At 48.6% G+C, this 14608-nt stretch overlaps 1 protein-coding gene across 1 annotated transcript in view; it reads left to right on the forward strand.

Annotated features, from left to right (window-relative positions):
- Positions 1–3657: 3657 nt before the first annotated feature.
- Positions 3658–14608, forward strand: part of LOC125957210 (semaphorin-2A-like) — an 85588-nt gene continuing 74637 nt past the window's right edge. Inside the window, exon 1 of the mRNA XM_049689747.1 lies at positions 3658–3952. Coding sequence (XP_049545704.1) covers positions 3715–3952 — 238 coding nt within the window. The 5' untranslated portion in view covers positions 3658–3714. The remainder of the gene's footprint in view (positions 3953–14608) is intronic.

Here is a 14608-nt window from a genome sequence, read left to right on the forward strand (position 1 = left end):
TTCTTCCTATGACCGTTCCGGTATGTGTGTGTGTGTGTGTGTGTGTGGTCACTTTTGATGTATTTTTCCCAATTTGCCGCTGCCCCCGGAACCCTGGAGGAGGGTGGCCAACCGACGAACCGTCCCGGTCGGCAAACCATTTCAACTTCATAACCATAACAATAATCGTAAAACCGAAGGACACATAAAGCGCCCTTTCCTGGAAGCCGGGAGTCAGAATGTGCTTTTCTCACCTCTTCACAGTAATGCTCCACGACCACGGCTCGACCACGGTCCACGTGGCATGCCGGCATTTCGGCTCTCACAACAGTTCCGCGAAATGATGACCGGACCTTACCGGACCGGACCGACTATCAAGATCGTCTCTCGAATGTCTCTATGTGGCGTGCCCGGGTGTAGTGCACCATCACCTATGGATCTCGGATCTCGGGGATAGGATTATCGATTCCTGCGCCTGCCAGAGACGTTCCGTTCCGTGGAAAAAAAATCCTTCCTAAAGTCACACCTTCGATTCTTTTTTGTGAAGCGCCCCGGCGGCACTCGTTTTCGGGTGGCGAATATGTTGGTAATCTTCGGTTCGGGAACCACCACAGACATGCTTCCCATCTTGCCGCCATTCTTTATTAGCATTCCACCAAACCAAGCATAACCGTGTTCGTGTCCAGCGGAGAGGGAACGTTAGTCCTTCTTTTCCCCGGGTTGCGCCGGATGTGTCTGATCCCCTTGGGGAGACACACACACACGCACACATGGACCAACTTGGTGCTTTGGCAGATGAAACGAACGAATCCGTTCGACGTATCCTTCTGACCGGTTGGGGGAACGTTTGGTTTGGTTTCCGTCGAACGGAACAGTCCTTAAGCGCAACCTCGTGGCCGTACGAGACACACACACAGACACACCGGCACCGACGTGAACGAGCCGGAACCGAGGAAGGTCTGAAGGATGGACAGCAATTCAATAAGTCCCGAATCCTAATCGAATTAGCGTGCCAATTAGTCTGACAACCTGCGGGAAAGTATGCTAATGAAACAACGCGACCGTGTCCCGTGGCGTGTTCCAGCGTCTGCGTGTCGTGGGGACCCCGGTGGTCGCCGATGGCCATGGAGTGCTTGAACACCGATCACCAGGACGATACTCCTCCAGGACGGTCTGGCATAACCAACGGAACATTGGCTCTACTGTACACCAACCAGAGAGAGAGAGAGCGAGAAAGAGAGACACGAATGACGCCATCGGCATCATCCCCAGGTCTCGGTGACCGGTCAGTCCAGTCTCAGGTCCGGCCGAAAGCATCCAAAACGCACCCTCCGGTACACGGGAAGCAAATGTGCGCCTCGAGCACGCCATACCATAAGCGGTGGCATAAATTTTTATTTACCACTTGTGTACGTGCGTCGCAGCGGAATCCAGAATCTCGCTACCACATTGTCAACGTCATTCCACCCTCGTCGATATGGGCCCTAATCCAAAACCATTCACCAACGGAACTGTCCGTCCAGAGGATTATCCGCTGGGATGTAATACAGAGGAATTCTGACGAAGGTGGCTTTGGTGGACATAAACCGTGCCGCGAATATGATGTTCGTGGTCTGTGGATCACCATTTTGCTAACGATGATTTGTCGATACGGGGCCATAGATCTTTCTGGATGGTTCTGAAAGATGCACCTGATTTCGAATGCCTGAACTGAAGATAGGACGCTGCTTGACCACGAAGCACCACACGGTACTGGACCCATTTGCGTTACCTGCGTTACGCTTCCATGGCCTACTACTCCTCTCTGGCACTCACTCATGCGCACTAGCTGCCAATGAAAAATGGGGTTTATCCATTTTCCAGCCATTCATTCGTGAAACTCTCGCCAAGGTTCACGCGAATGACTCCGAGATCGACTACTTCAGTTCACTTTCAAATTGCTTCGGGGAAAATATCCCTCCATTTCCCGCGGCTGGCTTTCAAGGGCAGCGGAAAATTTCCCACAACAGAAACCGAGAGCAAGAGAGAGCATTGCGCTTTCCAGAGAGAGACAGAGCGCGCGCTCTCCTGGTGTCCCGGGGTACGGAGTACAGGACCACGCAAGCAGGGATTTGCTGAATTGCGGTGGAGGGTGCGCGGCTCCATTGGAAACCGGGAAACGAAAGGCGAACCCGATTCGGCCGATCCGATCCGATCCGGTCCGGTAATGGTGGCGCTCCTTGCGAAGTCGACCACCGAGGGACGAGTCAGTTTGCCTGAACACTCGGTCGAAGCCGGACGTCCTGAGAGCTCCAATCCAGGGCACCAATCTCCGTACTATATTGACGCGTCCTCCTGCGAAACACTGCTGCGCGAACAACGCTGGGCGCAAAACAGGGACCAGGGCCTTCGACCTTCGTCAGTTGGTCGGAAATTGAAGTGACGCGTTCGCGTGCGTCATTGTGCGTGTGTGTGTGTAAGTGTAGAAGAAAGTGCGGCACAGGAGATGCTGGATGGAAAAGCGTGAATTTTGCTTTCCCGGATCTTACGAAGCGAATACCAAGACCTCGCAAGCACGGGTCTGCTGTCCTGTCCTGTGGATGCTTAAAGTGGTGCGAGAACCTGGAAGCTACGCTGGATAGTGTCTGCGTCTTGTGTGAATAACTAGCAGCGCAAGTGCCAAGAAAGTTCACGAGAAAGAGAGTGATAGAGGAAGAGGTTTCCCGAGAGTTCGTTCGTTGTGCTGATGACGATTCGATGAGGATTATGATGTTGATGATCGAGAATCGAGCAACTGTCGGTGGTACGGTTCCGTGATACGGTGGCAAGTAGCAGTACAACTGCCTTCCCGTCCCATCATCATCGGCAGGGCATCGTCGGTATTCCATCGCTCGAATCGGTGAAATTCATTAGACCGGAGACCGGAACCCTGGCCTGGGTCTGGGTTCTGGCACGAACCGGGGCAGTCACTGTTTGACGTTTGATGACGACGGCATATGCCCGTCCGACGTTATGCTTTCGCCGTGTGCGTTGCGTCGAGTGCGCGCGGTTATCGATGTGTTTTGTTGAGACGCGCGTCACGTCACGCGCGCGAAGAGTTATAGTAGGCCATCGACGGGGCCACTCGATGCCGCCTGCGTTTGATTGACAATCGCAGCAAGTCGAGAAATAGATCGACGGAGAGAAAGAGAAAGAGAGAGAGAGAGCGCGCGTGGCGTCTCACTTTGCAACGGAATCCTTTCAAGGTCCTTGCTCTGTTCTAAACCATTTCAGCCAACCAGTTTGTAGAGGATTATTAGTCCTGGGCACAGCCCCCGGAAAGGTTTTGTGCTGCTGCATGCCGTGGAACTAGAGTGAACCTGCCCAAACCCGGTCCGTGCTGGAGTCCGTGCGCCATTTCAAGGAGCTGTCATTGTAGTGTTGTGTGTGTTGTGTTGATTTTCAACATTCGTCGTCGTGCTGCATCGATTCCGGGGGTTGGTTAGTGTAAAAGCGTGATCCACGTGTACGTGTGTGCACTTGTGTGTCTGTGTACCATCCCGGTGTGTGTATGTGTGTGCCGGTGTGGTGTACCACCACCGTGCGTTTGTGGCTTCAGCGGTGATTTGCAATCTCTGGTGAACGTGCATGATTGTGACAAGCGGTAGCAGCAGCTAAAGCAGCAACAGCAACATCGCTGAGCATCGTCGTGCTGTGGTGGTGGGTGGTGCGTGAGCGTGAAGCTGGACACTGGCAGCAGAAACATTACCGCACACAATGTTACCGAGAGCGGCAGCAGAAGGCGTAGGACTCCCGCTATCATTAGCGTCAGCGAGCACAACGCGGTGGCGGATGCGGAGAATGCGGCACGTCCTGATGTTCCCGGTTGTGGTGTTGGTGTTGCTGGAGGTTGGCGGTGTGCGGGCAGATTATGAAAATACGTGGAACTCATACTACGAGCAACCGTGCTGTGGTGGCACCGCAAACGGTCCATTCCATCTGCGCCATCATGGAGGTATGTTTTCAATTTTCCCAACCTACCCCTCTCGCTACACTCCGGGCCCCCTTTTCTTTTCGCTTCACTCTTTTGCTATTACTGATTACTAACAATGCCAGGATTCGCGAGCTATTCCCATTCCAACCTACCAGAGGGTGTGGCTATCGGGGATCAGTTCTCGGGGGACAGTATTCTTTTTTTTCTGTTGCGGGTGCATTGTTTTCCCTTTTTTCACGCCTTGCCAGACCATTACGGACCATCGAGCCGAACCTCGATCCGTTCCGATGGCACTCGAGGCCTCGATGTAAGGCGGAGCCGGGACCGTAAAGTATTCCGTGCTCGGAACTCCCTTTCACACGACGGATGCACTCGACTTGGCAGCACCCCTGGCAGGGTGTGTGATGGCCGACACGCTACAAAATGGTTTCTCTTCACCGGGCCTCGAGAGTAACTAAAACGATCCCCATAGATCGGTTGTAACCGATAAACCGAAAGGCGGATAAATTGTAGGCGGTGCGGGGAGGGGTTGAGTTCACACACTCACACACACACACCCTCTTGCTGGGCGCAGTTTATTGTTTCGATAGATTCTCGAGGCCCCATTTGCTTTGTTCGTGGATCGCGCGTGTCTGCGCCATCGTCATCGTCATCGTCATCGTCGTCTGTGCACTCCATTGTCACCCCTTCATTTGAGGCCTCTTATTGTGTACGGAAAGGATTCAGCCACAACAGCCCCTCTTCTGACGCACGTGCTCGTGCACACATCCTTGGGTGACACACACACACCATCACAAAGACACGCACCGTATTCAATTACCAGCAGGCTGGTTGGTCTGATCGGTTCACACCCTGCAGGTCCTTCTTGTTGTTGATGATGATGATGATGATGGCTGGGGAGTGACTGAGTAACGTGAGGCGAGTGCAATTGGTCGGAGAAAAGCGGGCGGCTTCATGGTCTGGCTTTTCGTTTTTTTCCCATTTTTTTTTGTTTTTCTCTGAAAAGTGCAAGCGTGCATAATGGCTTCCACTTGATAGGACCTCCCTCCTGGCGCAACGGCGAGTGGGAAACCATCTTTGGGGTTACGCCATTACAAAATGAATTCTACACGAGGTTTTCACAACACATCACGCCCCTATGTGCTGCCGATTACACGCTAGCAACTTTCATAGCAATTGTCAAAATAGTCTTTTGCATAAATAGAAAAAAATGGGTTTATATATCAAAAATAAATCAAAGGGAACTGAGTGGAGATTCTAAACCTCGATTTTCATTCATTTTGAATCGATTAATACCATCAACATAAGAAGGAAAATGCCGAGGAAAGCTATTAGAAAAATGTGTTTGGTCATATAAGAACCATTTCGTAGATATGCAATGCAACAAATCGGGATCCTATATGGACATTTCTCGATAAGAATTGCTACCCTTTGTTTAGATTAAGAATCTTGGCTAATATACGGTAGTAATTTCTATTTTCTGGCGCCCAAACTATGCGTTTTTAGTCCTATAAATTGACGAAACCAGAGACAACTGTCAGTTCGACTGTTTAGAAAAGGGAAATCTTCGTTGGTTTGCAAAAGATGGAGTCGTTAACCAACTTTTAAAATGAGCAATTAATGTAATTTAGTGTTGAATTGAAGCAACTGCCCTTTCAATTTTAAAATCTAAATGCAGCAAATGTTTGATCATAAATCCGAGTTTCCGCCTTTTTATTATCGCACTACTTGTTTATTCATATAATAGGTAAAACATAATAGATGAAAGACATCCGTAACAAAAAGGTTAAACTCTAGGTCATAATAAAAGTAGTTGTAACAACGCATAATGTTCAGAAACGGTTAGTTCGATGGCTGTACAATTGCCTGCGGGTTTCGTGTGCAAGGAAATTGCATTGCGTAGTTCCCTTTTTCTTTCGAGTCCTGCTGCAACACGTTTCATGTCCAAAAACACAATCAAAATTTTACGAACCGATATATAAAGTTCATGAAACAACTCTCTCACGCTATAATGATGATTTTCGAACACCATATCTGTCATTTTATCGATGTTTTCATCAGTTGAGGAAGTTAATGGACGACCAGAACAAGGCAAACTGGTGGCATCGGTCCAACCACTTTTGAAGGCCTTGTACCACTCATATGGAAGAGTTCTAAATATATTACTATTGCCAAAAGCCTTTTTGAACATTTTCAATGCATCGGCACACGACATTTCATTTGCAAAACAAAACTTTAAGTGAACACTTTGTTCAACGTCGTTACTACAGACATCGACTTAACTAAAAAATTGCTGTAAAGAAACGGGTTGACAGATTCCGTTCGAATGTTGCACAATAATTAAGGACAGTTGTACCAACCTAGGAAAAAAAACTTAGCTAGATCCGATAGCCCAGTCAGATTTAAATCGACTATTCCCGGTACTTTTTTGACAGAATGTAAATATCCGATTATGTATTAGGAGTTTGAACCCGGTATCAGCAAGAAATGCCGCAAGAACAAGTGTCTAGAGCTGAATCGCTAGACATTTTTGGAGGGCTACGGTACATTTTTGCCAATATGTTATTGTCTACCAGATGTAGATAAGTGGTTAGCACACCGATTTCCAGCGACTTTCTAACGATAGGTGAAAGATAGATGTCTAGTAAACATTCTTTCAACTTACTTGTCTTGCTCATATGATATAGCAACTCGTTTGTCCAAAATCTTAACGGCAACGTTACTACCGCGTACTGTCCGCTTAAAGTATACTGTTTGGCGTTTTACAGCCTTCATTTTAATGCACAAAAACGTCACCGGAATGCACCGCGCATCTACCGAACGGAATTACATTCCCGTCGCTCAGATTGAATGCTCATCTGTTTCTGGTTGCATTTATGTGCTGCATACCACGACCGCGTGCACGCGCTCGCGCTTCTCTCTACACCCCCCATAAGAACTAGCGATAATTAATGTTTGAGCAAAACGTTTTGCCATTCCTTGGTCTCGCGTGGTTGAAATAGTTTTGCGCAACGCCTCGCACAAATCGCTTACAAATACCGCGTCGACTCAGGCGTTCGAATGTAGTGTTTTCTCGCCAGGCTCGGCCAGGCAGCCAGTTCCGGACATACTGACGCACGCACGGCATTGTCTGCTTTACGTAATGGCGTGCAGGAATGTGTGTGTGTGTGGCCATCGTCTAGCAAACGTGCCATGTTGCCACTTACCACTGGGGAGCGTACAGTGCGGGTTGGTGTCTTGGTTGGCGGCAGAATATGTGGCCTGCGAATGATCGAAGAGACCAACCCGCCAGCCAGCCAGCAATCCAATGCATCTTACGCCCACGGCCCACGTTACGAATGCCGACATATCCGATTACCGAGCACACACACACACCGTTCGATGATGCGACTACTGCTGCTGCTACTTCTACCAAATGGCCAAAGTGGAATAGACCTCGGTCCCGTCTACCTATACACCATCTGTGTGTGTGTGTGTGTGTGTGTTGCGATGAAACTAATTGCAGCAACTACAATGTGCAAAGCGTTTTATGCTACTGCTGCTGCTGCTCCTTCCCATCCTGTCCATCGCCACAGTCACTACTATACCGTTGGTCATTTGGATTGGCAGCGAGAACACACCGGGCAACCGGAATCGGGGCAACAATGGCCACCTCCGTCCCGTTTTGCCAGGTGACTGCGGCCCTTAGACCATTTTGCACCCATTTCGTCGTGGCCGTATAGAAGGGGAGAAGATAAGTCACTTAAAAAGGATTACGGTGTGCCTTGCGTAGTAGGCAGCAGTAGCAAGAGTCGGTTGAAGCTTGCCTTGGACGACCATTTGCCGCACACCAAAAGCGATTCGAAGCTCGGGGCTCATCAGCTGCTGCTTCTGCTACTGCAGAACGTGTGAAGTCTGCTGACTGTCCCGGGAGTGTATGTGTGTGTGTGTGTTTGTGTATGAGTCTGCATGCATGTAAGCTGCAATGTTATGACCTGAAACCCTGCCTATAGCTGCCCAGGCCGCCCGCGTGAGCAATGGGGTTGCTTTGCTTCGCTTTGCTTTTTCCATTCTTTTCCGTCCGTTCGTCCGTTCGTTCGGTTTCCTTCCCGGGTTTTTCCAGCCACGAGAGGCTTCGGGAGGGCGGCACGACCTCTCCGGACAGCCCCAGAAAAGGGGGGCCGTTGGCCGTTGGCCTTCAGCGAAATACAGGTCACTGGAAGGTGCTGCTTGAAAACCTGGACTGGGCTTCAGCCTCTGTCCCACACCCCGGCCAGGTACGTACCGGGCTACGGGAAGGTTGGCCCCCCTCCCTTCGCAGGGAGTGAGAAAGCAGTTTTGTAACGTTTAACATTCTTAGCATTCAAAGCCCTGGCCTAGGGAACAGCTTGGAAGCAGCTCCGTTAGTCAAATGAGCTTTGCTAAAAGGCGCTTTAACCCAGTTGAAAGGCTTACCCGGAACTCCAGGAGCAAACCCGGGGTGGTGTCAGGGGAAGGGGGGGGTGCAAAAAGGGCTAATAAATAGTGGATGGATCAAGACCGGCCGAGGCGGCTCGTTACGATTTTACATAATGTCTGATTTCTGCGCAGACAAAGACCAAGGCCTGTGCGCTTTGTGCGAAGACGAGAAGGGATTAAATCTCGGCAAAGCCAAGGGTGTTCTGTTCGTTTCTCGCTCTGATCTTCAGTGTGTGTATGTGTGGGTGTGTGTGTGCAGCAAGAGGAGGAGGAGGTTGTAGCTGGTATTACTATTCATTGAATTAAATGATCTATGATTGTTCCTTCTGCTGCCACCGATGCCGGTGCTGGTGCTAAGAGGATTCTACCACAAATCAAATTGCTCTATTCATCTGCATCTGCACTGTCACCAAGGTGTGCTTGACAGCTCTCTCCAGAAAAAAACATCATGCAGTTGTGCTGCAGCTGATGGAAAAACTGGAAAGCGGAAAAACCAGTGAAAAAACATTTCATAACGTGAGAAGCTTTCGATGCTGCTGCTAACCGGCTAACCTCGTTTGCATTCGGGTGTGGTCTTATGTGTGTGTGTGTATGTTTGTTTGTGTCTCCTCCTTCTCTATTCACTGCCAATTAGGTCATCAAACTTTCATCAAGCCAATGACAATGCAAGGTTTTTGTAGTATCGTTGCTTCGTTGCAAGCAAGAAAGGATCCGCAAATCCCGGAAAATCTCGGAATCCCAAAAACCCCAAAATGCAATCATGCGGCACAAAAACACACACACACACACACACGGGGCACGCTGGTGTTTATGAGAAACCTCGAATGGTGAAGCTGAAAATCAAATTTCGGACAACGGGATCGGACCTCACCACTAGCAACGAGCGACTGGACCGTTCACTCCGTAGCCTAACCGGGCCGGCTCTTGCAGCTTTGACCGACAGCTCGACGGCGTGGCTCATAAACTTCACTCTCATAAACCCACTCATATCCCTGATTATGATCCTGGACCAGCCTTTCCCGGCAAGGAAAGAATGTTTCTCGCTCAATCAATGCCAGATGCCGTGCCGTGTCCTCGGCTGTTCCCGGCTGGCCCAGCATGCAAGCTGGGGACAGCTCTGGGAACGATTAGTGCCTCGCGGCCAAAACCGCATTCTGCGAACCGGCGACAACACTACTGCCACCATCATGATCATCATCGCCAGCAGCATCATCGACCCAATTCGGGTCTAATTGCTGCACAATCATCAGCAGTCTCGGCTCGGTGTGTGGAGCAGCATACGCACGCCACCGCAACATGTCGCCACTAATCAAGCGTCACCAGGCGCGCGGGTGTCGTCGTCGATTTCGATCTCTCGAAAGCGGACAATCCGGAACGATTGTCTGACGCGTCTGCGGGACAGATCAAAACCGAAGCACCATCGCCCAGAGCGCGATCCGGGCGTGTGCGTTTCATGTTTGGTCTGATCAGCGTTGTTTTTTGCATTCCGTTGACGCGACAGCCGGGATGCACGGTCGCTCATCAAAAGAACGCGTTCCTGTGGTGCGTTATGTTATGCGACAGAAGGTGCATAGCGCTGCTGGTGCCGCAGGAAGAAACGGTTGCTGGGTGGTAAGGGTGACCGTTCGATGATACTGTTTGTATTAGAATGGAGCATGGAGGTTTTTGGCGCGGCATGTGGATGCTGCATAAAATTAAAACATTCCCAACACATTCGTTATACTCGATGGTCTCGGGCAAAGAGTTCGAATTCCAGCTGGTTGAAATGGTAACGGTCACGTCGGTTGTGGGATGCCGTAAAGCGCTTTTCACTTCGTTCCCGGAATGTGGTATTTCTACCGAATTTGCGATTATACGCGTACAGTTTTACGGGTTCCAAGAGTGCACCAGATAGTGAAGCTAAACTGATGCAACTCAATGCTTAACATTAACCGATACGCTCGGATGAGCGATTGGATTGCGTGCAAACGAGAATCCTTCGAACGATAGAATGCATCTCACTGCATGCGAATGAGAAAAGTCGAACATCACAATGATTTAGATATTCAATCCATTCGGAGCACTGCTCAGTAAACTGGAAGAGCAGAGGTTGAGTTTTAGAGAATAGTTTTACAAAATGTTCGCTATTAAGATAATGAAATTGACGCATAGCAATAGCTTATTGCCGATAACCCCGTCGGTAATTTCAAACATTCAAAAGAAGTTAGCAAAATTAACCAAGTCATCAAACAGCGACATTAAATCAGCTCTATGTCAAATATGTTCAAATATTGTAACTCAACTAAGACCCGAGATTACAACCTGATACAATGTGAACTGACCCGTAAGTCGGAATTGATTATCATCGACTATTGATCATCGCATATTAGGGCTGAAAAACTCTTAACAATTTGTGATTTTTAGTGTGATATTAGTACATAAACTTAGCTATAATATTTACTTGTCACCTATCCGATGCGCTTATAATCCTAAAGATCCTTCTATCGAACTCACAGATTTTGATCCCGGCGATCTCGGCAAGGTACTTACTAAAAAGCTTTCTCTCTGAGCATATTACGAATAAATTATTTGAGAATGCTTACAGACCACGATGTTATCTGAGAAAGCTTGCAGATAGTTAGGCATTATTATTATTGGCCTATGCTGACAGAAAATATGCAAATAAGATGTACAAGATCCACTCTAATCGTAGTACCTCTCGTATGGTAGTTTGAGATCGATCACAATCTATGTTTTCCAATCTCAATGTCTATTTCAGGGCAAAAAAGGCTTAGAGCAGAAACAAAATACTGCACGAGTTAATGCTAGAATTGATAAGCAACTCGATGACTATAAGATCTGCAGGAAATCACTCGTATCCTACTAGATCTCGTGTTTAATAAGATTTTGTGAGATATTTGACATTAAAAATGTGCTCTTTGGATTCCGAATACCGATTGTACGCTATTTGCTTCGTCATATTGTTGGTTTAAGATGAATGAGGCGTTTTAAATTGCAAATTCAATCAACTTCCATACGGGCTTTAGGGGCCACTATGAAGATTGTGAAGAGTGATTAAAAATATACATAAACAGATTTTATGCATCTTTTCCCAGAAATATTCCCTCAAAAGCTGGTCGTCAGTTCATTCTGGTGGAAACTTTTGCCGAAGTAACTAATTCACAAGATTGTTGTATCGATAAGGCCCGCCAGCATCGAAACTTTGCCTCTTAAAACACCCTCCGCCCCTCTGTCATCACGACCATCACCCCATCACACCCATTAAAACGATCTCTAGCCCTAAAACCTACCCCCTTCCCTCTCAAAAGGCCGTCATGATAAACTATTGAATTCAATTTCCTAAACTTTCACCAACATTATCTAGCATCGTGTCACGAGGTTTTTTGGGGAAGCCAAAGAATAGTTTTGTCAAACACCATCTCCGGTTTCATATCTCACGCCAGGAACGTACGACCGTATCGAAGGTGGACATTTGGGAGAAAGGGATCACCTCACCCTCACCCTTGCCCTGCGCTTTCCGTTCTAAAAGCTTCTTCAACTTCTTCTTCTCCTCGTCCAAAGTCTCCAAAAAGGGGTTTTGCCTCTTGGCTTTCAAGATTTGTTTAGATAGGAAAGTTCGTCGCGCAACACTTGCCGTGTTGGGTGTTTTGTGAGGAGTGGAAAGTAAGGCGAAGAAATCCTTCGCCCTTGGGGGAGTTAAAGTGTTGCCGCCTTCGGTGCCGGTTAAGGCCATCGCTAACCAGATAACACGACACGACGGTAACGGTAACGGTTAGAGAGTCCTGTAGACTTCGCAGAACACACTCGCGCACACACACAAATAGGTCTCGCTGGGTGTTCCAGACCATTCCAGAACGCTGAGCCGATAATGAAAACGGAAAATTGGTCAAGCACCAAGCACCAAGGCCGTGGCCGCAAACAAGGTGCCGGTTCGCATCGGCATCAGCGGTATATGTCCACCGCTCGTTCCAATGCCTCTCTGAGGCTGTTTAATTAAATTTCACTTCATTCTGTGGCCAACCGGTGTGGCCAAGAGTGAGAGAAATCCACCAAAAGGGCTGTAAATTGGTGCAGCAAATGGGCTGGAAAATCTTCTTTCTGGCGATGGCCGCACCGAGAGATACCAAGACGATGCTCGTTTTTAACCCCTCCTCCGTTGCGTTGAGTGCAGCGGAGCGGAGTAATTAACTTCTGATATCTTCTAGCCGTAAGTTCCGCTCGACTTACGAGCCCCAAACGAAGCCAGGGAACGGTGCAAACGGAGATCAAACGGGACTCCCGGGAGTCAAGGAGTGGCAAAGAGTCGGCTGTCGGCGCAGAAGAGACCTTCCATAGGCACTCACATGCTGCTGCCAATTCACATTTGCAAATCCGAGACGCTGTGCTGCTGCTGCTGCTGCTGCTAACGGGTCTTCTGGGAACGATGAAGCGTCAGTCGAGCACCATTCTGTGCCGGCACTGGCATGTCGAAGAGAAAGATTTGATTCAACAGCAGCCTTCTCCTAAGAACGCACTTCTGCTCCCGCAGATGGTAATACCTTCTGCCGAAAAGCAAATGAATGGATCCCTGGCTGCCGATACCAGAGGCTGCTGACTGCGGATGATTGAACACTATGTTTTCAATTTGGCGTTATCAATGCTGCTGCTGCTGCTGCTGCAATGGCGGCTGGTGTTTGGTTTTCATCTGCAATCTTCCAACGACAAGACGACGACGACCTTCTCGTACCCTTTTACACTGGCTCTCACTCTGTCTCTCTGGCGCTAGTCTCAAGCAAAAGGATCATTTGTGTGTTCCATCATCGTGCGAATGGCTGGGATTTTTATCGTGTTCAAGGGACCCCTTAACGTCGCTCTGCACGCTCGCGATCGATTTGTTTCCCCTTAGGGTGTTTCTACACAGCAGCAACGAACAGTTTCGTTGCGCTATCGAAATCGCACAAAAAATGTTAGTGTGTTTAGAGACAATTGTCACATCGCAACGGAACTCCAACTTAGTTTAGTTGAATTTTCTGCAGGGAAGCGCAGAAATCATAACTTTAAACACCCTAAACACTCATTATCACCCCTAAATTGTTTGCTTTTTTTAAATTACGATCGATTTTCTACCATAAAATGCACAAAACATACATTTTTTCGCAAAATAACGTACTCGATACTGTTCCACAAACACACATATCGCTACGCTGCAGTGTCGACCGCATCTTAAACAGATGTAAATAAACTCTTTTCGCGTTCAACCTACAAAAAAACCGTTTATCAACCGTATAAAAAAGCAGCTTTTTTTCGTTGCGATAACGCGAAATTTTCTGCGCGTGTACAAACAACGTTAGCTTGCCAGTGACGGCTCGTGGCGTGAAGCAATGTAAACGTGCATTCGTTGCGTGTTGGAAGCAGCTACAACAGCATTAGCAGCACCCTGCTGCGAGCGCTTACCTTCCTCATCCCACTGCTAATCCCTTTAATGAGCTGTTTATCGAGCTTTGACAGCTCGCTGACGACCAACTGGGGCGACCGGAGCGAGCGAGTGTTAAAGCAAGCACCCAGAGGACGCCACGAGGATGCCGCCCTTTAAATTCAATGTCACATGCCGGCACTCGGCGTGGTGCGGCGGAAATGGAAAGAAAATATTTTCTGCCACAACATAAACAAGGATCTTCTTTGCCACCGACTGCGGGCTTCACCAAAAAGGGGATCCAGGTCCAGGTTGCGACGCAGCAGCAACAGCACCAACAACCGTCTAGTGACGTTTCCTTCCCGAAGAAACAGCGCTGTGTGTGCTGCATGGAAAATCAAAATGAGTTACTCTAGCCAAAGCAAGATGCTGATGTGGCTGGTGAACAACAGAAGAAAGCATCGCCGGGTACCGAGACCGAGACCGAAAGCATCTTGTTCCGGTTGCCTATAGCGGCTAGAGTAGTAGTGTGTTGGTGGTGGCTCACCGTAACATCACGACCACCACCGTGCGCACCGCTTTTGTAGCGAACAGAGGATTAAATTAATTAGTATAATTCTCAACTCTCCTGCGCGAGGGTGCGTCCTGGAACACGACGCGCGGGTTGATCCCGGTGTTCGGAGATGTACAAGCAACCTTCCAAGGTATGGCATATGTTTCGAACGTAGTGCTTGTGCTTGGCCCAGAAGAGGAGAGGAAGAGTAGTTTTTGAGCAGTGCATCAACAGTGACCGCATCAACCTCGGTATTCTCCTACGTTGGGTACGGTGTTAAAGGATTGTTCACGAC

Source organism: Anopheles darlingi, chromosome 3, assembly GCF_943734745.1.
Source record: "Anopheles darlingi chromosome 3, idAnoDarlMG_H_01, whole genome shotgun sequence".
In the NCBI taxonomy this organism is placed as follows: Eukaryota; Metazoa; Arthropoda; class Insecta; order Diptera; family Culicidae; genus Anopheles; species Anopheles darlingi.